This window comes from Protopterus annectens, chromosome 2.part1 (genome assembly GCF_019279795.1).
Source record: "Protopterus annectens isolate FY-2018-M chromosome 2.part1, PAN1.0, whole genome shotgun sequence".
Lineage (NCBI taxonomy): Eukaryota > Metazoa > Chordata > Ceratodontiformes > Protopteridae > Protopterus > Protopterus annectens.
Genome location: NC_056729.1, coordinates 80,252,240 through 80,276,713, shown reverse-complemented (window position 1 = coordinate 80,276,713; position 24,474 = coordinate 80,252,240). Strand labels below are relative to the sequence as shown.

At 41.2% G+C, this 24,474-nt stretch overlaps 1 protein-coding gene across 1 annotated transcript in view; it reads left to right on the top strand.

The window, feature by feature from the left end:
* The window catches only part of GATB (glutamyl-tRNA amidotransferase subunit B), a 677,264-nt gene that overhangs the window by 495,944 nt on the left and 156,846 nt on the right, over positions 1–24,474 (top strand). Inside the window, exon 10 of the mRNA XM_044062037.1 lies at positions 9,644–9,777. Coding sequence (XP_043917972.1) covers positions 9,644–9,777 — 134 coding nt within the window. The remainder of the gene's footprint in view (positions 1–9,643; positions 9,778–24,474) is intronic.

Here is a 24,474-nt window from a genome sequence, read left to right as displayed (position 1 = left end):
TCATAGGTGTTTACTAGGCTAACAACCACAAGGGCCTTGTTGAGCCTAGCCTTGCATCCCAAATCTTTGACAAATTCTGATATCCTTGATAAGTGCAAGCAGGGGCTTGGGAGATGAAACATTTACAAGCTAGGGCCTTGGAGATAAAAGGTGCGTGCATGTTTCAGTGTGCTCCTCTTACTTTAAGATGATATCCTTGTTAGTGTTCTATGTAAGGCTGCAAGATGCATTTTTTATATTATTAACAGACGGATCAAAGGGAGGGATTGATAATCTGCATTGTACATATTTCACTGCTTAAAGTTATTGTTACTGTGAGGTAAGGTAATTTAGTCCTTTCCTCCACTGCAGGGTGATTTAAGAGTTAGTATATATAATATGGCTGGGGGTGTAGGGGTGTAGGGGGTTTTGTTGTCCCATTAAAAAATAAAACATAGGGTAAAAAGTGATTTATTTTAGTTTTTAATGGGTTTGTTATTTGATGTGGCAGCAGCAGTTAATTTTATTGTACATTAGTTTTGCACAAATTCAAATATTAATATAAATAAAACACTATTGTTCTTCTGCTTATTTTGTGTTTGATGATCATATTTCAGTTGCATGTTCTTCATTTTGCATTTAAAAGTCAGTATCCCACAATTCCACTGGAGTGGTTAATTATGTATGCATATTCTATGTTAATCAGCGTACAGATTTGTACCTATTTTTCATGGGTCTTTGTCCAGATTTTTGATGTTTCCAGGTTGAGAGGTATGTAGGGCGGCCAGGATGGTCACTTTGGATGGGGACTTTTCGGAAGAATGCATGATTATGAAAGATATGTTTATCAAGAGGGGTTACCCTCTGGTTTTAGTGGATGAACTTTTGAACAAGGTACGAAGAAAAAGTGAATTAGGCTTTTATGTTCCCATCTTGAAAGGGTCAAGGGCCATGAATTCGAACCCAGACGTGGTTCTGTACAGGTTTAACCATTTGGACACCTACAACTTTATTGCAAATTTAATAATAATGTACAGTAATGATGATAGATGGTTGAGGTGGGTTTTAAATAAGAACTGGGCTGTCCTGGAAGAAAATTCTCCCATTAAAGAAAAAGTGGGAAATGGACTGAAGAGTACATACAGGAGAGGCAAGAATATGAAAGAAATTCTAGAGAAAACTAAGGATAGTGGTCAGAGTAGAGTGAAAGTACCAAAAATGAAAAAAATGTGGGTTTTGCACCCAGTGTAAACATGTTCAGATGGGGGAAGGGTTCTTTCTCGGGGGGGTACATTATAAAATGAGTAATTTTGACTGTAACACCAAGGGGGTAGTTTACTTAGCTCTGTGTCAGATCTGCCCCTGTTTTTATATAGGTAAGATGGAACGCAGGATGAGGGAGGATTTATGAGCATGAGTACAGTGTCAAACGGGAATACTTACAATGCTTTGGCCAAAAATGTTTTGGCTAATGAGGGTCATTATTTTAAGTACAATGTTACTGAACAAGTTGAAAAAATGCTTACGGGAGGACTATGGCCCTTATATCATGAGAAAAGAGAGTTATATTGGCAAGTGATTTTGAATGCCTATACTTGGCCCAGGAAAAACAAATGGTGTTCCATTACCTGTCTTTTAAAACTGAGAGCCCTGACTAGATGAACTATATTATTAAGCGATTATCAATTGTGGTTATGGGCAATCTCTTATTTTTTACCTCTTCGTTTTTTAACTAGGGGATAATTATTAGGGTTCATATCTGTTTTAATATAACTTTTGTGGTATACTATTATTTATATTTGAAATTATTTATTGGTTAAACAAATGGTCATAATATTTACCTACTTATTCATTCTTTTTATACTTCTATTACTCCTTTACATTTTAGAGTGCTTGGGTTTTTAATTGTGACTAAAAGGGTGTTTATAAGTTTTAAATTTTTATTTATTTATTTAACATTTGTTTTACCAGGATCGTCCGACTGGACAGCTCGCGCCCATTTTCAGCAGAGTCCTAGGGAGAAAAGCTCCAAGAAGTTACAATTGAAATACTTAGGTTATTAAAGATTAACATTAAGTAGAATATTGACATTTATGCAGGTATGACAGTTGTATGCAATGATAGTTGGATAACAGTGGTAGAATGCTAACATGTAAAAGGCAGAAACAGTTCAAATGCAAACAGTCATATGCAATATAATCACGTAGCTCAATCAGCAGATCACAAAACGTACAGTATTTGTACAATATATGAACATAAGGTAGTCAGAGTAGGTATATATTTACAAAGTTATGCATTGCACTTAGGTCTTTCCTATACCTGACAGAATTATGTTGTGATTAATGGGCCATGTGCTAGTACTACTATATTATAATTGTATGTTCTTGTGTAAGTAAATATATGTATACGTGTGGGGTAGAGCTGTATTTCGTATCCATTTTTTCAAACACGTTTAATCTTCCTATTTTCCACACTGGGGAGGGTGTACCTGCCAGAGATTTAGTATTATGAAGTGAATGAAGGTTTAAATGCCTGTATCTGTATACTAGATTCTTTTTTGTAGATTGATTTGAACAACTGTTTAGAACTTAGATCCTTGTAGTTTTTTTCACATAGTACTGTAAAGGACCGTTAAGAAGGGTTTGGAGGGGTTGTTCTTCTTGATGGGTAAGACTAATTAACGACAGGTTATTTAAGGGCTTTGTTGTTAATTTATTATGTCTGAAGAAGTCCATAGAGTGTAAATGGATGAAAGCGCTCATTTTGTACACTGATTCTGTGTGTATTTTATACTTCTTTGCTGAATAAAAATAACAGATGTTCTTCATGTTTCATTCTTGCAGTCATCACATTTGGGTTATCTGCTTGCAGTAGCCCTCAGTCGTCCTGATTATCAAAGTCATGGGTCCTGCATCGGTTGCTGTCTCATCTTCCGTGACGTCAGGTAGTCAGGGGTATAAAGCATGCAGCCGGCACCATTACATCAGTCTTTCTTGCTGTGCAGTGCCCGAAGCAGAAGCAGTTCGTAAGTGCCGGTCGGCCGACTCCTGAAATTTTCATTTTCAAGTTTCAGAACCGAAGTCTTCAACTAAAGCTAAGTACCCCACTGGGGAAACTTTTTCTTGCTCTAAACCGATATCATTAAAAGTCAGTAATTCTATTTCTTGTGGAAAGCAAATACCTCATAAAGATTTTCATTCATACTGTATTCCTTGCCTAAGCCCTGACCACAACATACCTCACTGTCGGTTTTGTGCCTTATTTAAACAACGAACTAGTTGTCGTTGGTATATTTACGCTTCTAAATATTTTGGTACTCGGTTCAGTTATCCAGATATGTCTTCGGTAAGCCACCCGACTACCAACATTCCGTAAAAACGCAAAGATAAAGACAGAGACAGGCTGCGTAGGTCCAAAGCTGCCGACGACGCTTCTCCTAAGATAGTCGCCAGTTCACCGGTACTCAGTGAGGTGCTTTTGCAGCCCCTGATACCCACTACTTCAGATTTGCAGGCCTCTACTGAGACCCATTCAGAGTCTGGTATGCCGCGAGATGCTTCAACTGTGGATCCTGCGGATGTCCCTACCTTGGATGGGTCCAGAGCCGCTGTGCAGGCACCGGCTTCTGAGGGTGTATTCAGGCCTACTAACTTGCATATTAAACCAATGCCATCTTCTTCAAGGCCTAAAACTCGAACCATGCCACATCCAGGCCTCTATGCCTAAAAAAACAATTAAGATAAGAGTGGCTGAAGACCTTATTACTTTAATCAGGGGAAGCCAACCTTCCCCTCTAAGAGACCTAGGACTGAATTTGCTTATGATACTTCTGACCAGGATTCTGAAGTTTCTGTTTCCTCTGATGACCAGGATTTACCCCATCTACCTATGAGGATTCTGATGCAGAGGACTCTATTCCCTCTGCTCCAACCCCCCCCCAGAGGATTTCTCTTTTGGTGAAACCTTGCATACTCTTAGGGAGCATTTTCGCTGGGAAAGCCAGGATTATTCTGATTCTTAAAAGAGGCTTAGGGATTTCCTACTCCTGCCCCAACACAGGGCTTTAGCTATCCCTCCTGTACTAGGCATTGTTGATGATGCCTTTTCGGAATCTAGCTTGGCCCCTGACTCTTTACCTCCTGCTCCCAGAAAACTTGATAGATATTACAGGATTCCTGACTCTCACAATTTCCTTTTTAAAAATCCTACTGTGGATCCAGAGACTATTTCACAGGGACCCAAGGGCATTAAGGCTACTACTGACAAAAATCCTACTCCCTATGATAGAGATTCCAGGGCGCTGAATATATGGGGTAAGAAGGTATACATTTCTGCAACCTTGGCTATTAGGGCCTTAAACTGCCAGTTTCATTTGTTAAAGTATCAGCAGCATGTTATTGGATTGCTTAAACAGAAAATTATGTTGATTCCTGACTGTGCTGAAAGTAAGGATTTACAAGATTTAATGCATTCTGCTGAACAGGTTGGCAAACATACTTTGCAATGTGGTTTTGATTCACTAGAGGCATCTTACAGGGCTGCTGTCACTGGGTCTGTACTTAGAAGGCATGCTTGGCTGAAAGGGCAATCTTTGCCAGATCATATTAAAGCTAAATTGCTGGATGCTCCCTTAAATCAGGACCGCCTGTTTGGCAACAAAGCAGAAGAAGTTCTTAAAAAGATGGAGGAAAAAGCTAAATCTATGCAAACTGTTAAAGATTTCCTACAAGTACAGCCTCCAAGATTTAGTAGGCATTGGCCCTCTAAGAATTGGTCCTTTCTTGCCTCTTCCAGGCCTTCTCAGTCCAAACCTAGAACCAGCAGAACACCCAGGCTTCAGTCCCAGGATACACACAGGACTAAGCAGTGGGGGGCTCCCACTTCCAAATCAGGGCATAGTAAGACTCATCCCTATGGTAAGCTGTCTCAATGACTTAACTTTAAAATTTCCAAGCACTTCTCAACTGACTGCTCCTTTAGGGGGAAAGCTTGCTCTGCAGGCAAAAAACTGGGAACTCATTACCCAGGACAAATGGGTTTTAAATATAGTTTCCCAAGGATACAGATTTCACTTCCACACGTTACCAACCCCAAACGGTTGGCCAGACATACCCCCAAATCAGTGGGCAGAGGCTCAAAAGCAAGTACTCTCTCTCTTAAGCTTAAAGGCTATTCAAACTGTACCAGCAGAAGGAAAGGGACAAGGTTTCTACTCAAGACTTTCCCTGGTACCCAGAAAAGACAACTCATGGCATCCTATCGTGGACTTTTCTATCCTAAACACCTATTTGGTGATTCCAAATTTCAAGATGCTAACTCTTCACCAGTTGCTTCCTATGCTTGGCAAGGATGCCTGGTTGGCAACACTGGATTTAAAGGAAGCCTACCTGCACATCCAAATCAGGGAATCTTGCAGAAGATACCTACGCTTCAAAGCAGGCTACATGCACTATCAGTTCTCTGCACTGCCCTTTGGTTTATCTACTGCACCCAGGGTATTCACAAAGTGCCTAGCTCCAGTCATTGCATTTTGTAGGTAAAGAAATATTCAAATATATCCATACCTGGATGATTGTCTAATTCAGGCAGAAAGCCATGACATACTTTTGAATCATCTGGCATTTGTACAAAAGGTGCTAACTTGTCTGGGGTTCACCATAAACGAAAAGAAATCACATCTGGTACCCTGTCAACAAATTATATTCCTGGGAGCAAGCTTGAACACAACTTCCCAGATGGCTTTCCTCACACCAGTGAAACAAATTCATTTGACAACTTACTTCAAACTAATGGCCACAAAAACCCTGCTATCTGCAAGGCAAATACTGCAAGCCTGGGGGTTCATGGCCTCTTGCATTCATCTGATTCCATATGCAAGACTGCATATGAGGAAACTACAATGGTATCTAAAAAGCCTATGGTGTCAACATTCTCGGGATCTAGAAGCAATGATTCCGATCATACCTTACCTACAGTTAGAGTTCCTTTGGTGGGCTGATGCCTGTCACTAAAACAAGGGACTACCATTCACTCTACCCCCTGCCGCCCAAACCCTAACAACAGACGCATCAGACTATGCATGGGGGGCTCACCTGGCAGGGATGTGCATTCAGGGCAAATGGAACCCAAGTCATATGCACCTGTATATCAATCAAAAAGAAATGTTAGCTGTACAGAATGCTCTGACAGCCTTCAAGGACCACATTCTTCCAGGACAATTAGTGGTAAAGACGGACAACACCACTGTTATGTGGTATATAAGCAAGCAGGGGGGGTACCCATTCATACCCCCTCTGCAGACTAGCCATGACTTTGTGGAACACAGTCTTGAGCTATCAAGTGCATCTACAGGCTCAGTTCCTGCCAGGGAAAACTAAATACACTGGCAGACCTACTAAGCAGAAATCTCATGGACCCACACAAGTGGAAATTGGAACCAAAGACTTTCAACATGTTGATAAACAAATGGGGGAGCCCAGATATAGATCTGTTTGCTTCCCCCCAGAACTACCAATTGGACAAATTCTGCACAAGGACTCCCCACAAACAAGCTTGGAAAGTGGATGCTCTGTCCTTCAGCTGGAAAAATCTGTCAGTTTATGCCTTTCCTCCTCTGCCACTCCTCTCCAGAGTACTACTAAAGATCAAACAGGATAAACCAAGGATGATACTGATTGCACCAGACTGGCCACGCCAACACTGGTACCCCCTCTTGTGCAATGTTTCATTGCTGGCCCCATGGCACCTGCCTCAGACCCCTACCCTGCTGTCACAGCAGGTGAGCCAGATTCTGCACCCTCAGCTTCAAACCCTGAACCTAGCAGCCTGGCTAATTACCATCCCTCAGTAAACAAGTGTTGGATGTTATTTTGGAGGCAAGGAGGCCAAGTACTAGAAAATCTTATGCTGAAAAATGGAAAAGATTCTGTCCCTGGAACCAGTCTCAATGGATGGGCACAGCAGCGTCCAATTTATCTCAGATTCTTCAGTACTTAACTGAGATGCTTCACAGGGGCCTTTCTTTTTCCTCCATCAAAATTCATGCCTCAGCCATTTCAGCTGATTGCAACACAGAACCACCCCGCTTCTCTCATCCACTGCTCAAGCAGTTCCTCAGAGGGGCCAAAAACTTAAGACCACCCAGGAGAGCCCCCAACTCCAGCCCTGGGACCTTAACCTTGTATTGGAAAAACTCACTCTTCCTCCTTTTGAGCCAACTGCTAGTGCAGAGTTAAATTCCTTTCTTGGAAAACAGCCTTCCTTTTACCAATCATTTCAGCAAGAAGGGTATCTGAATTACAGGCCCTTATGGCAGTGGAGCCTTTCATCATCTTTCATGCGGACAGGGTTTCCCTCGGGACCAATCCCTCCTTCATGCCCAAGGTAGTATCCAGTGTGACTCTTAATCAATCCATTCATTTGCCAACCTTTTTTTTCTAATCTACAGAACATAGGAGAACGGATACTGCACTCCTTAGATGTGCACAGGCAACTTAGATTTTACTTGGACAGGACTAAACCTCAAAGGAAAGCTGAACAACTGATGGTGGCATTTGCTGCAGGGGCAGAGGGGAAGGCTATTTCAAAGCAAACCATTTCTAAATGGATAGGCCATTGCATTCATTTCTGCTATAACCACCATGGAAAACCTACCCCACAGGGGATTAGACCACATTCAACCAGGGCTGCATCTACCTCTACAGCCTTTCTCAGAGGTGTCCCCACCAGGGACATCCTAGAAGCTGCTACCTGGAGTTTTGTATATAGTTTCACCAAGCATTATCATTTGCCAATTTTCTCTAAATCCAGATCTGGCTTTTCCACTGCAGTCTTGCAGAGCCTTATAGCTGGTCCTAATGCTATCTAAATTCCTCCTCCCATCCTTAGCTTTGAGAATCTACCCAAATGTGATGACTGCAACAGTGAAACACGTAGAACATAGTACAGTTGTGTACACTTACCATAAATGTAGACGCTCGAGTGTATTCACTGTTGCAGTCCTGGTTACCCTCCCTCCAGCCCCCTGACTTCCTTTGGCTATACCTCTATTCTCCTTTACTATGCTTAAAAGCTTTTTGGTGTATTTGCTTTTTTGTTGGAGGTATAACCTTGGATATATATATTTAATTGCTTCCCATGAGGGGGGCACCTGACATCTGGGGCAAGAAAAACTGATGAAATGGCGTCAAGCTGAATTCTTTATACCCCTGACTACCTGACGTCACAGAAGATGAAACAGCAACCGACGCAGGACCCAATACTTTGATAATCAGGCCGACTGAGGGCTACTGCAAGCAGATTACTTAAATGTGATGACTGCAACAGTGAATACACTCGAACATCTACATTTATGTTAATTGTACACAACTGTACTTTTTAGTTATTTTGCAGTCAGTCCCTTTGGGTAGCCTTTTTTTTTTGGTTTGTTTGAAGTGTACATTTCTCTGGTTGAGTTTGTCTAGTAACCTGGTGGCTTGAAGTAATGTAGATGGCAATCCACAGCAATTTCAAGGTCAAGAAGAGAAGGGAAGTTAGTACACATATACCATGTGACACAGATAGAAGGGATACCAGAATGGGCCATTGTTGGTTGTGGAGGCTTAATGGCTTTCAAGAGGTTTGATTAATGTTTGTCCCATGTTGAAATGTGCACGTACCCATGTATTTATGAAAGTCTGCTAAATCTGTGAAGAGATCAGCACTGTCGCAGGATGACAGGGAGCGTATTCCAAAGGAGAGGGAGAAATTGGGTTATACATCCGATTTTTATTTTTATTATTTTATTTTTATTTTTTTTGCTGTGTGCTGCGGTGGTGGTGCTGCGGTAGCGTTGTCGCCTCACAGTAAGACGTTGTCCTGTTCGATTCTCAGCTAAAGCGTCTTCTGTGTGGAGACATGTCGTGAATGGGCGTACCTTCATTGAAGGTTGTGCATCAGGGCTGGCAACTCGGTATGTAAAAATCTACTGCCAATCATTAGCAGACCGGAGTTCCGCTGTGGCGACCCCTAACCGGGAAAAGCCGAAAGATAAACAACAACATCACCTTAAAGTAACTGCATTTATATACTTTGTTAATCCTCTAATTGTTTTCATTCCAAGCAAAGTGCCTGAAAGAGGTGAGTGTCTTCCATGGGCAGAAAATAAGATAGAGATTCCCCTTCATGAGGTAATATAACACAGAGGAAGGACAGCTCTTCCACTCTGAGTAACCCAGGTTGCCATGCCCTTCAGTCATAGAGCAGAATGTTAACACACTGTTGAGCTGAATCAGGTACTTATTGACACATGAATTCAGATTCATAACCATAAAAAAAATTGCAGGGTATGTTTAAATCTGTATATTGCAGTTTGAGGTCTGTCTGCTCTATTTCTTGAATGTGGACTTAACCCCAAATAAGGTGCATATGTGTGTGTGTGTGTGTGTGTGTGTGTGTGTGTGTGTGTGTGTGTGTGTGTGTGGCAGACATACATTTTAATCATATACATTGCTGGTATGCTAGTGTCTGGATTATTATATATGGAAGTGATGACTGATGATGTATTTAATTTCTGCATATGTTGATGTAATGTATCAGTAGCATTTTTATATCTTCATTTAAAATGTAAATAGTGGCATATTTTCTAATTTCATATTATTCATTATAAATGTGTGTGTTTTAACAGAATGAAGTCGGATTGGTGGAATACTTTCAGAGAGTTGTTGAGCAGACACAGTCTAATCCAAAGAAAGTGATTGGTTGGATTATAAATGAGCTTCTGGGCCACTTGAAGCAGTGCAACCTCCCAGTCAAACAAAGGTGACAATAGCATTTTCTGAGATTGTTATTTGCTTTTAAGTAACAAGAAAGCCTAATGTTTGTAACTTTGCTGGTAGATGGCCATGTACATAATAATGCATGATGACATATTTACTATTTGAAGAATAATTTACTATAGAAGCAGCTGAAGCATGGAAGGACTCTGAGTTTAGTCATTCCTATCTGTTAAAACTATGGGCAGAACCCAGAAAGGTTATCATGAACAGTAACCTCATTTTACTCCTCACCATAATCATTTCCACTTCAGAGACCATCCCACTGCAGTGCTATACCACAAAGAGGTGCAGCACCATGGCGAACTGCCTCTGTGATATACCACAAATGGTAATGAGACGGTCCAGGGGGAGTGGCCCATATTAACTAGTAATGTACTTTCCCCAGGAAATACCCATGGTAAACCAATTACGCTCATTTGGAGAATTGCCGAGCTGTGTAAGTTATCCCTGCTGACTGTGCTAATGGACATGGCCAAATGTTCACATTCATCCATTGCTCCCAGTGGGTGCGATCACATATGAGGTAAGAACCAGAGAGTTTGGTGACAAGACAGCAGTGGTGAGGGTGGGTGCCTGACCGTGCGTGTGTGTGTGTGTGTGTGTGTGTGTGTGTGTGTGTGTGTGTGTGTGTGTGAATGCAGAAGGATGAGTTACCTTGTGTGTGTGTGTGTGTCTTTGTCTTTCAGAATGTTTGCCTGAGTGGTTGCTGTAGGAAAGTTATATAGGGGATAGGTTGGGTCAGTGTGTGTGTGTGTGTGTGTGTGTGTGTGTGTGTGTGTGTGTGTGTGTGTGTGTGTGTGTGTGTGTGTGTGTGTGTGTGTGTGAATGCAGAAGGATGAGTTACCTTGTGTGTGTGTGTGTGTGTGTGTGTGTGTGTGTGTGTGTGTGTGTGTGTGTCTTTCAGAATGTTTGCCTGAGTGGTTGCTGTAGGAAAGTTATATAGGGGATAGGTTGGGTCAGTGTGTGTGTGTGTTTAATGGGTGTGTGTTCTCATGAGTGTGATCGAGTGGGGAGGTTGTGTATGTCTGTGCTTATATGAATGTGTGCGGGAAGAGACAGTCATACCACAACACTTCTGTACACTATAGACTGGGGGGAGTGTTGAACACTAGATACCCAAGATTCTGATTATGTCATGGCTAAAGACACTTAAAAAGATTCCAACCCCTGTACCCTCCACACTCACAAACCGCTCTTTAGCAGAGTTTTAGTCCTCTGCACTACCACTAGACACCAGGGTCACACTTGCATATTACCTTGAGTCTTAAAAAAAAGTTACATTAAAAAAGGAAAAGAGTTTCAAACTCTGTACCCTTAGCAAAGCAAGCAGAAAGACAAGACCTAGATGTTATATACTGATTGCACTACATATTTGTGTTTCAATATAAAGTTGACCAAATGGAATGTTTTCTGCACTATATTCCTATCCTAGGTTAGGGCCACGACGTGTGGTACCAGTCTACTACCCCACCACATCTTTGCCAACATAATCTAGCCAAATTCCACTTCCTTTTGGTAGGTGTCCAGTATTCCTTATAGTATGTGTTTTGCTACATGACTGTTCCTAAATGATCTAAAGAGAATGTTATATTTGTCCCATAAAGTCTGTAATTCTCTAAAGGTAATTCCTGGTACTAGTTTTGAATTCCATTTATTAAACGTTTTCAAATGTTGTGTCTCTGTAATTCTAGTAAACTGTACAATAGTTGCAAGATTCTTTTTCCAAGCTGATGAAGAAAAAAGGGAATTACATGTTTTTTTTTGTTTTCAAAAATAGACCAGACAAATTTAAGTCTGTTTTTAGAGCTGATAAAAGGAGTGTTGGTAAACTTTCAAAGTTTCTGTTTAATTGTTCTATATGTATTATTGTATTTTGTTGAGCAGTTATACTACTAAAAGAGAGATTTTTTTTATCCAGACTAAATTAATAAATTGAGTTAGTAACCATCTCTTTAATGGAAGATCTTGCCATGGAAAGAATGTAGTAGGAAGGAGATGTTTAACTGCTTTGTCATTTTTATGGATTGAAAAAAAATGAATATTATTGGAATATACCAGATGATAGCTATCTAAAAAAATAGCATAAATCTGCTCATTATTATTTGTGTATGAAGTGTAAATATTCAAACAACATTGGAAAAACATAGAATCTAAATGGTCATGGGATGAAGGGCAATGTCATACCCGTATATGGCTATGCTGAAGCTTGGGACAAAGCCAGGAGGAACATTAAATGGCAGTAGGGGGAAGTTTTAAACTATTACTCAAACTCACTTAGAATTGCTAGAGCAGCAAGTCTATTACCACCACGCACTTTGTAATAAATAAGGAGAATAAAACTCTAATGTCTGGCATTATTGACTGACTGTAAGGGTCCGTGAATTAGGAGAGCAGGGACAAAAATAAGAAACAGTAGGAACTTTCTGTCATCTCAGGAGTAAGTAAGAGGTGTGTGTGTGTGTGTGTGTGTGTGTGTGTGTGTGTGTGTGTGTGTGTGTATATGTGTGTATATGTGTGTATATGTGTGTGTGACAACAGTGCATATCGCCTCAGTAATTAAGGGCGATTCAGAGACATGCAAATTAGCCCATAATGAGGTCTTTCCTCATTGAGGCTAATGTCTGTCTGAATCCCAGAGTATAGCTGCATTTGTGAGTACTAACTGAGCTCATGAAGAGCAAACAACATAGTTGTGAGAAAGGAAGTCTAGTGGTAATAGTTATATATATTGTAACTGATTTAGTTCAGTATAGACAGGACAATGCTCTTGACAATTCTGCTTTAGCAGCAGGTGTCTACCATGTGTTGTACAGAGTGATTTCAGTGAAAAAGTGATTCTTTTTAAACAGGGATGTTGGGAGTGACTTTAGTCACTGACTTCCATTGCATAGTTGTTTTTTACCAATGACAGTACACTCCACGAAAAAAAATGTGCCAACAGTTATTAGATTAAATCAGCAATGTGGACTATATGTTAAAGCAGGAGGTTTAATGCTAGGGAGAAAAGTTGCACATCTGGAAATGGTTATTTGGATTAAATTATTTTATGATCATATGTATTATGCTTTTTATATATGTCCATTTGTTTCTTTTTAAGGGGAATTTGTTTGTGTCAGAAAAAGTAATGCAGTAGATAAATTGAGCTGTTTTTCTCATGTAGCACTTTTGTGCATCCACAACAAAAGTTTAGAATTTAATTTAATTACTATTCAGACTGCAGTGCTAGAAATATAGTCTAGCTTAGTTTTTGCCAATATTGTAAAGTTTTGTATGTGGGCAAGACTAATAGAATGCTCAAAGAACACATTTTAAAACATATGAGGGACGTAGTAAACAAAAAGGAGAGTAGTGCCCTAGCTAAACAAGTAGAAGCTGAAGGGATGTGCCATGTATTTAAATTTTTAGTTTTAGAAGTTCTGGAAGAAAATATCAGAGGGAGTGACATCAGAAATAGAACAGAAGAGGCTGAGCAAAAATGGATTCTGCAACTAAATGCAGACAACCCCCCCCCCCCCCCCAGGCATTAATGAAACTGTTTCTCTGAAACCATTTTTAAAGGCAAGAGCCCTAAAGTAGTAATTCCCTTCTACATGGTCCTATAAGCATTCACATTTGAACTTGCATACTGTTTTTAACAGTTTTATGTCTATTTATGTTTTTTTCTATTATTTTTAAATTGAGTCTGATATAAATATTTAATTGTTTGTCTTAACTGATTGGTCACTTTGAAAGTATATACATCAAGGAAGGCGTTGGATGTTTATTAAATCTGATGAAGGTGACCTGGAAGGTCATGAAAGCGCTCACTTTGTCCTTACAATAAAGAATTTTCCTTCTACTGTGGCAGTTCAACTTTTATGCATCTGTAAACTGTATTGTCATTTACCCATAAAAAAGCACAGTACTTCCTTCCAACTTTATAATGGTCAGATATCTCAAACCATGTTCTTGTAAGCAACATAAAAGTCAAAGCATATAACAGCCTGTTTTTATTCATCCGTATGTGTGTAGTATTGGGGACAAATATTTTTATTAACATGAAACAAAAGTCTGCTTCCTAAAACACTCTTAGTTTTAAAATGCACTTTTATAACATAACATCAAAAGTAACACCTACATCAAATATATAGGTGAGCACGCTCATATATTTCTCATAGTGTTCATTCTTTTTAAATACATTATGGTTAGAATTAATAGTAATATGTTTAACTAGTACACCGGCATTCAAAATACCACATCTCCACTCAGGCAATCCAAGGTCGAATTGCAGCTTGGACACCTGATTGAGCTGGTCTGGAAAGATGAGAGTGTGTGATCCTTGCTTGGTTAATCCATCCTGGGGAGGGAAGTCACTCTGGCACACACTTGAATGGAGCCCAATGGGGGCAGTAGATGTAACATCCATGGAGCATGGCCCTGTGAGCACAAGCTGCCACTGTGCATTTGCACATAGCTGAGGAAGGGTGCATCCATTGAAAGGGTAGATATCTCCACAGGACTAGCAAGCTGTCCTGCTCCATACCATCTGACTCTTGCTGGGGGAATGAATGGGTGATTGGGCTGTAGGTGAAGGAACAAAATGGGCAGCAGGGCTCCTGCCTAGCTTGAGGATGCATAGTCTTTGCCCCCACAGAACACTGGGCTGATTCTGCAGAGTAAAAAATAAATAAATTTAAAAAATGTAGCATTTTTTAGCAGCCTGAAAGTTCAAGAATAGTTTTTGCTTTATTACTTACATTTTCAATGTTTTTTAAACAGCCATTTTTATAAGGCCATCCAATTGATGCTTGTGTTTCTTTCTTGCCAGTGCACTCCACTCTGTCCGAAGAGATTGTATTTCCATTGCCATTTTTTTCTTGGCCTTTTCCATGTCCCCATTCCTGTTACTCTTTAAGTGTTTCAGGGCATTCATTATTTTGCTTCCTTTATTAAAGATTCTTCAGTGCACTAAGGGGATGCCTGTAAAGTATCTGTTTTTGACCATGCTGATGTAAACATCTGTTTCCCTGTGAAGAATACCTTGAAGACAGGCAGGTATGATAAAATTGTTGAATTCTGCTTCACTGATGTTTGTTAATTGAGACAGGGACTGTGTCATTTCTTTCAGGGTAGTGTCCAGGAAATTATGATCCACCATTCCCAGTCTAGTTTTCTCCATGATCCCTTCCATGTCTGCCACAGCTGCAGTAAAGCTTACTGATCCTCCTACATGTCAAAAATTACATCAAAATCTCTCAGATATCCATATAATTGAGCTGCCAACAACAGCAACTGATGTGCCTTATATGTTACTAGTGACCTTTTAGAAAAAAAAAAACAGTCCTCTGCACCATTTTGTTTTTCACAAATTAAAGTATGTGAAACCATCTTAACCTTCCACCACTCTGCTCAGTCTCAGACGGTGCCTTTTGACCTTATCTTTCATCAGATTGATCAGCTTTTGCTCAACATAAGCAAATTGACTAGTCATTTCCGCACACTTATTTTGCATCTGTGCTCTCTTTCCTCGAGAGGCAATGTGTTATCTTACTGTTCCTTCAGAAAGTCACTAGAATCATAATCAGAGGAGCTGGGCTGTTTTACATTTCCCAAACACCACTATCATCTGCCATGAACTGCTTCCATATCTACATCCATTTCCAACTTCTATATTGTTAGCAGAAGGCATAACATCAATCAAATGCCCTTGCTCTTCTTTCAAAGTCTTCACACACATTTTCTTTTCACATTTTTTTGCAAAAATCACATATTAAGTTGTATTATGTCTATAACTGTATGTAACAATGTACTAATGTTAAACTATACTCTGCTTTAGTAGGATATAATGTATACACACAACTGTAAAATGTAATAATGTCTGTACTTTATGGGGAGCTTTTCTCCCTGGGCCTGCGCTGAAAATGGGTTTCTGAACCAGTCAGACTTTCCCGGTAACCAAATGACAGTAAATAAATAAATAAATATAAATCAGAAGGCATCATTTATAAAACAGCGTCTTTATCTACCACCGGGACCAAAATTGACATGAAATTTGATCTAAATAATAAATGCTAGTTTCAAATATTAGATCTTACTAGTGTGTCTGAAAGTATTGACCTACATCATGAAGGTTGCAAGACGTTCCTTAAAGACTTCAGGTTGATGAACTTTGGTATCCTTAACTTTTCAAGCAAACTACATGCACTTGGGTACTCGACAATGTTCTGAATTTAGGAAATCTTTTGAGAATGTATTTTTATTTAGTTAAGCTGGATATTTCAGCACTTTTGATCATTTAGAATGTAGCTACACAACTGTGTCTTTAAAGGTAACACAATGAACTGCAACAAAAGTGTTTTGCCAGACATAGTAGAAGAATGTGAAGGCTGCTAACAAAACTGGAAATATTGTGAGAAGCAAAGTAGTTTGATTAGTGCAATGTAATACATGTGGGGAAGAAAAATAAAAGAGTAAAGCATCCAAGAATTAAGGCCAATCCAGTGAAAGTAAAAAGGGATGCTTATTCCTGTCAGATGGCCCACAAGTGGGCAAGCAGTGTAAAAAAACGGAAGATGGGCTGACGTTACTTTGATTCATAAAGTGAGGCATTACTATCTCAAGGTGTGAATTACATTCCTGCTGCACACAAATGTTAAGATACTATCTAGAGTACACTTTACAAATCTAACACTGGTGATTCTCTTCAGTGATTTAATTATGCAGTTCATCTTCTCTTTCTATTACATGTAACATTTTTCCTTCAAAGCTGCCACATTCAAGAGACATGCACGACCTTTACTGGCACATACCATGACGTTATGCACTGGTTTATAAGAACACACCTAAGCCTTCAGCCTGCAAGTATTTGACTGACACACATATTGGATCTCCTTTCTGATGCAAATTGGGCAGTCATTTTGTTCTTCACCAGCAAGCCTCTTGAGTTTCTGTGACTTCTGTATAAGCCAGGGCCAATTCCAGTTTGGTCACTACTATCTGGGAGACATGAATGATGTGAAGTACTGTTGTACCCATTAGAAATTCATCTGTGTAGGTAGAAATTCCTGGCTTGTGTCACTGCCAGGAGGATGACAGAAGCTGTTTTTTTTTTTGTTTGTTTTTTAAATGTATGAGCAACACAAAGAAGAGCCATGGGCAGCCTGAGATCTCTGTTAGGGCACCATCAGAAGGACCAAGACACAGATCTTAGGCTTTAGTTAACTCTTCCTACTGTTAAGTCCATTCCAAAAATGTCTTTATCTCCAAAAGTGTGGAGCTTTTCCTTACTTAACTAGAGGTCTAGAGAAGACCTTACCCCTAGCTCTAATTCTGAGTGTTTGTCTCAAGGTGGAAGCACCACCCATTCCTTGGTGGACTGCCTGTAGTATTTTGCTGACTAACCTAATCCCAACAGACAGGCTAAGTTACTTTCCCATACATTGGGGGTCAATGAAAACTGAGGACTCTTTCCAGGATCTGCCCTATGGGCCCCACAGAATGTGGTGGCCTGTTTTTTTTAGAGGGGAGGGGTCTCATGTCGAGACTTAGATTTCAGCAGATGTTTGAGGTCTTTTGATAACTTGAATCCTAGATATAGAAATGCACCTTTAAGAAATACATGCCAATGCCAGCATTTGAGCTTGTTGTTGGCCTGTTGTGTCCCTGTCTCCTTTAACAAGCATTAACCTAAAAGCCAGATTACTGTCACCTGACCTCCAACATGTGCCCATCATATGAGTGTGTCTGTGTGCTGATCCATAAATGTATCTGTCACTTGAGCTGGCTGGGAGAGGTGGGGAGCTCTTGTTGACTCTTTTGATAAGACCTTGGCTGAGTGAAGCAAGTCCTTAACCAGGCATCCTCAAGCCAACTCTTGTATGACAGTCCTATGAGAACACAATACTTGTCAACATGAAACAAGTGGAGTTAAAACCCTGTACAGGGTTAGTAAGAGAGTTTACTCCTCTGTTACATTGAAGCTCAATAGCCTCAACTGTTCATCTCACCTGTCCATATTCTAATCATCCGTAGTGCACCAAGCAATGAAGTGTTCATTCTTTATTGAGTCTGGGATCAAGGAGGAACTGCATAACACTTTGCTAAAACATGTGGAGTAGGCTTCCACATAGCTGACTACAATTTCAGTTGTCCAGATGCTGTAACGAGGGCTGTAGTGTTGTATATTCAAGATGACTGGCTGGGCCTATCCTTCCTTAAAGAGCAGCTTATAAATTCCATCCTCTTTAACCTTTTTTGGGGGAAATGTTCTTTGGCTATAGCTCTTGGGACTTGGTGGTTGATCTTTTCAAGGTGAAACAAGCCCTCACCTTGGTGAAGGACCTTTGTGATTCACTTTCATTCTGTCTATCTGTTACATGACTGGCCATCCCATAAGAAGATTTTGTCCTCCATGCTAGCGTGCAGAAACAGGAAGGCCTTCCTCCTATGTCAGTTAAGACACACAAAAGAATGACCCTTCCTGGCCAACAATCATTGTCAACATCGTGATCTGGGGAAAGTGACAATTCCATAGGTTTGCCCCAGCTTGGAGAACTATCACAAAGAATTGAAGGTTTTGGGACATGGTCACTGAGATTTATACTTTTAAATGCTAATGGGTTAGCTGCAGGAAACTACATGTAATGTGCTGTACTTTTCATAATAGAGTATGCACTTTGATTAACAACTTGGGTGTTGGACCACATCTTCAGTATATCTGTGTTATTTTCCTATCCTACTGGGAGAACCACAGATATAGCTCAGTTACTGCTGTGTATTTCAAGGTCTATGTTTCTGCCTTATAGAGGGCTATGCATAGAGACTAAGCTGTCATGATAGAGCTCATTGGTCAGGCAGAGATTCTACTGCATAGTATCCCTCCTTTGATCTCTACTGCCATCCATTTCTGGTTTTGAATGGGGAGTAATGATTTTGATTCTGGTCTGGAGCTCCTCAACTTCATTTAACATTTTTAACACAGCAGCTCCTGGTGGGTAACTGCAAGGGGATCATGCTGTTGTACCTACTGGTTGCTTGGATGGAGTTGCTAAATGTGATGCATGTCTTTTGATACATCGTTGTTGAGGCTCCATGCAAGAGATTCTTTCATTTCACTGTGGATGATCAGCACTTCTAGTACTGCCATTTGGATTTTCCTTCTGCCTTGAGTGTTCATCAAGATTTTAGCCGTGACCCAAGCCTCAGGTGTGAATACAGTATATAGTTTAATACAGCAGGTACACCAGCATGTTTTTTAGAGTTGGGAGGAAACTAATATATCCTGCAAGAAACTCTCACAGATACAAGAACAACATACATATTCCACACGGGCATTAGCCAGAGGTTAGAACTGAACTTTAGATGTTCTTCGTGTTTCACTGTTGCAGTCATTACAAGTGGGTTATCCTGCTGGCAGGCTACCCTCAGTCGGCCAGAATTCCAAAGTCTAGGTCCGGCGTCGGTATCTGTCGCCTCTTCCCTGACGTCAGTGCGCCAGGGGTATAAAAGATGCAGCCAACTCCATTTTCTTCAGTCTTTCTTGCCTGAAGCAAAAGCAGTTCGCAAGTGCCGGTCGGCCGACACCTGAGTTTTTGAAATTCGAAATTCAGATCCGAAGTCTTCATTAAAGCTAAGTACCCCGTTGGGGAAACTTTTTTTTCTTGCTCCAGACCAATGTCAGAAAAAGTTAACAATTGTATTTCTTGTGGGAAGCAAATACCTCATAAGGATTTTCATTCTTACTGTATTCCTTGCCTAGGCCCTGACCATAACGTTGCTAGTTGTCGGTTTTGTGCTAGATTTAACCAGCGCACTATTAAGCGTCGGTACAATTTTGCATTCCATTACTTTGGCAGAAGATTTAATTACATAATGCCATCAGAACAACCGACTACTGGAGTTTATAAAAAGCACAAGGAAAAAGAAAAGGACAGGCATCCGAGATCCAAAACCGACGACGAGGCTTCTGCTAGGCCTGTCGCCGGTTCTCAGTGAGGCACTTTCGAAGCCCCTGACGCCCGCTACCTCAGAGCCACAGGCCACTTCCGACTCCCACATGGAGCAGACGAGGCCGCTGGAAACTCAAGGTATTGGACACTCGGAAACTATTCCCTCAGATGGGTCTGGAGCCGCTGAGCAGGCATCGGCTTCTGAGGGTGTTTTCAGACCTACACAGTTATATGTGAAACCTACTTCAGCTTTAAAGGCAAAGACTAAAGCAACTCTAAAGACAAAGAAACAAGTACAGCATTCTCCTGGACAGGCCAGAAACAGATGCTTAAAATGGCCAAAGACCTTGTTACTTTGATCAGGGGTTCCCATCCCCCTTCTGATAAGAGGCCTAGGCAAGAGGTAGAATACAAATCTTCAGACCAGGTTTCCATTTCCTCTGATTCCTCATCTGAACAGGAATATTCTCTTCCTCCCTATGAGGACTCTGATGCTGAAGAATCTATCCCTTCAGCCTCCCCTCCTGAGGATTATTCTTTTGGGGAGACACTGCATAGTATGCAGTTGGGAGGGTGGCCTAATGGTTAAGGTGTTTGCCTTACAAACACAAGGTACAGGGTTTGGATCTCACAGTGGATAATTGGCTAGGCTTAAAATGGCTCATAAGGGCAGTTAGCCTAGTACTAACCTATGAAGCTATGAGCATTTCCATTGGGAGAGCCAGGATTACTCAGAATCCAAGAAAAGGCTCCGAGACTTCCTTTTATTGCCTCAACACAGGTCCCTTGCTATCCCACCTGTTTTAGACATTGTAGATGATGTATTTTCAGAGTCCAGTCTATCTTCAGACTCTTTACCACCAGCTCCTGTTAAGCCAGACAGATACTACAGGGTTCCTGATTCACATACATTTCTTTATAAAAACCCTGCTGCTGACCCAGAAACCATCTCTCAGGGTCCCAAAGGGGTCAAGGCTTTTACTGCAAAAAACGTAATCCCTCTGATAGGGATTCTAGGGCCCTAGACAGATGGGGTAAAAAGATTTATACTTCTGTAACCTTGGCTGTAAGAGTCTTAAATTGCCAATTTCATATGCTTAAATATCAGCAATATCTTATGTCACTGCTTAAACAGAAAATGTCAGCAAATTCAGAATGTGCAGACAACAAGGAAATGCAAGATTTATTGCACGCAACTGAACAAGTTGGAAAGCATACTTTGCAATGTGGTTTTGATTCTCTAGTGGCCTCATAGAGGGCCACTGTTACAGGTTCTGTCATTAGGAGGCATGTTTGGTTAAAAGAACAGAATTTGCCTGATCATGTTAAAGCAAAACTTTTAGATGCTCCATTACAGCATGATACTTTGTTTAGTGTTAAAGCAGAAGAGGTGTTGAAGAAAATGGAGGACAAAGCTAAATCTATGCAAACAGTCAAGGATTTCTTGCAGGTACAGCCTCCCAGATTTAGCAGGAACTGGCCTAAAAGAATTGGTCCTTTCCAGTGTCTGATAGGCCACAAAGAGGCAGATACAGATGCCTCAGAGGCAGATCACAGCCCCAGGGCTCATACAGGCCTAAACAATGGGGTGCTTCTACCTCCAAGAGCGGAGAGGAAAAAACACAGCCATACAGGAAACAGTCTCAATGACTTTCTCCTTCCAGCTCCAAGCACTTATGTTTTGGCAGTCCCTTTGGGGGGAAAACTAGCACTTTTTTCACAAAATTGGCACATAATCACCCAGGACAAATGGGTTCTAAATATAGTATCACAAGGCTACAGGTTCCACTTTCACACCCTGCCAAGGCCAAACGGTATGCCAGACCTGCCACGCAATCAATGGCACAAAAACAAGTTTCATCCCTCATGGACATGAGGGCCATTCAACAAGTACCAGAGCAAGAGCAGGGACAAGGATTCTATTCAAGACTGTTCTTGGTACCCAGAAAGGACAAAGCCTGGAGACCAGTACTGGACCTATCTATTCTAAACACATATCTGGATATTCCAAAATTCAAAATGTTGACTCTACAGCAGCTTCTGCCCATGTTGGGCAAGAAGGCTTGACTTGTGACTTTAGATCTAAGAGGCATACCTGCATGTCCCAGTCAGACAAACATGCAGAAGATACCTCAGATTCAAAGCTGGCTCAATGCACTACCAATTCTCTGCACTTCCCTTTGGCTTATTTACTGTGCCCAGGGTCTTCACAAAGTGCCTGGCACCAGTAATTGCATACTGCAGACAAAGAGGAATACAAATATATCCTTACTTGGACGACTGCCTCATTCAAGCAGAGAACAAGGACATTCTACTACAGCATATGGCATTTGTAAAGAGATTACTATCATGCCTAGGGTACACAGTCAACAAATAGAAATCAAAACTAGTACCCTCTCAAGAGATAATATTCCTGGGTGTAAGTTTAAATACAGCTGCCCAGATGGCTTATCTCATGCCAGGCAAACAAAGACAACTGACTACCTATTTCAAACTGTTGGCAACAAAGGCCCAGTTATCTGCAAGAAAAATTCTGCAGGCTTTGGGCTTCATGGCATCCTGCATTCTACTAATTCCATATGCAAGACTGCATATGAGGAAACTTCAATGGTACCTAAAAAGTGTTTGGACTCAATATTGCCACAGCCTGGAAACAATAGTTACTCTCATTCCCTGCCTGCAACAGGAGTTTCGATGGTGGGCGAAGACCTGTCACCAGAACAAGGGACAGCCATTCACTCTACCTCCAGCCACACAGACATTAACAACGGATGCATCGGATTATGCCTGGGGAGCCCACATGGCAGGAAGATGTATTCAAGGCACATGGTCCACAAACCAAATGCATCTACATATCAATCAAAAAGAGATGCTAGCTGTCCAAAATGCCCTGACAGCCTTCAAGGACCTACTTCATCCGGGACAACTACTGATAAAGACAGACAATACCACGGTCATGTGGTACATAAACAAGCAGAGAGGCACTCATTCCTACCCCCTTTGCAGACTAGCCATGACTTTGTGGGACACAGCATTGACTTACCAAGTACATCTGCAGGCACAATTCCTGCCAGGAAAGATAAATACTCTGGCAGACGAACTAAGCAGAAACCCCAGGGATCCCCACGAGTGGAAATTGGATCCACATGTCTTCAGCATGATAACAAGGAAATGAGGATGCCCGGACATAGATCTATTTGCCTCACCTCACAACTGCCAACTAAAGAGATTCTGCACAAGGACTTATCACAGACAAGCATGGAAAGTGGATGCCCTATCTTTCAGCTGGAAAAACTTAACAGTATATGCCTTTCCTCCTCTGCCTCTCCTCCCCAAGGTACTCCTAAAGGTCAGACAGGAGAAGCCAAAAATGATACTGATTGCCTCAGACTGGCCACGCCAGTACTGGTATCCAATCCTAAGGAACTTGTCTCAATGCCCAGCCTGGACCTTACCTCAAGTACTGCATCTACTGTCCCAACAGAACAATCAAATCCTGCACAGCCAACTCAAGACCTTAAATCTGGCAGCATGGCGGATAATGTAGTCATACAAAACACACCTCTCACTAAAGCGGTGATGGATGTCATTTTGGAGGCCAGGAGGCCTAGTACTAGAAAATCCTATGATGCAAAATGGTAGAGATTCTGTGCTTAGAACCTGGCACAAGGAATTGCTGCAGCTGTACCAAACATTCTTCAGATTTTGCAATACTTGACTGAGATGCTGGACAAAGGCCTATCCTTTTCATCTATAAAAATTCATGCCTCTGCCATTTCGGCTCATTACAATACAGAGCCACCAATCTTTTCTCATCTTTGTTAAGTCAGTACCTCAGAGGGGCCAAAAATTTAAGGCCTCCAAGGAGATCACCAATACCTGCATGGGACCTCAATTATGTCTTGGAAAAACTCAACCTGCCTCCTTTCGAGCCAGCCGCTGCAGCTGATATAAAGTTTTTATCTTGGAAAACAGCTCTGCTCCTAGCAATAACTTCTGCAAGATGAGTCTCAGAGCTACAGGCACTCATGGCTGTGGAACCTTTTATCATTATTTATCCAGACAGGATTTCTCTAAAGACAAACCCTACATTTATGCCTACGGTAGTGTCCAGTGTGGCCCTTAACCAAACTATTCATCTGCCTACCTTTTATCCAAATCCACAGAATAAGGGGGAGAGAATCCTGCATTCTTTGGACATACACAGACAGCTACGCTTCTACTTGAACAGAACCAAAGCTTTCAGGAAGACAGAGCAATTACTAGTGGCATATGCTGCAGGATCACAAGGAAAGGCTATCTCAAAGCAGACTATTTCAAAGTGGATAGGCCACTGCATTCGTTTCTGCTATTCTCAACATGGCAAGCAGTACCTAAGGGCATTAGGGCACATTCAACCAGAGCAGCAGCCACTTCAGCAGCCTTCCTCAGGGGAGTACCAACCAAAGACATTTTAGAGGCTGCTACTTGGAGTTCAGTGCACACCTTCACAAAGCACTATCACCTACCACTCTACTCTAAATCCAGGGCAGCCTACCACTCTACTCTAAATCCAGGGCAGGCTTTGCCACTGCAGTTCTGCAGGGCCTAATAGCCACCCCTAATGCTATTTAGCTCCAGCCTCCCAACCTTAGCTTTGGGATTCAACCCAATTGTAATGACTGCAACAGTGAAACACGAAGAACATAGTACAGTTGTGTACACTTACCATAAATGTAGATGTTCGAGTGTATTCACTGTTGCAGTCCAGGTTA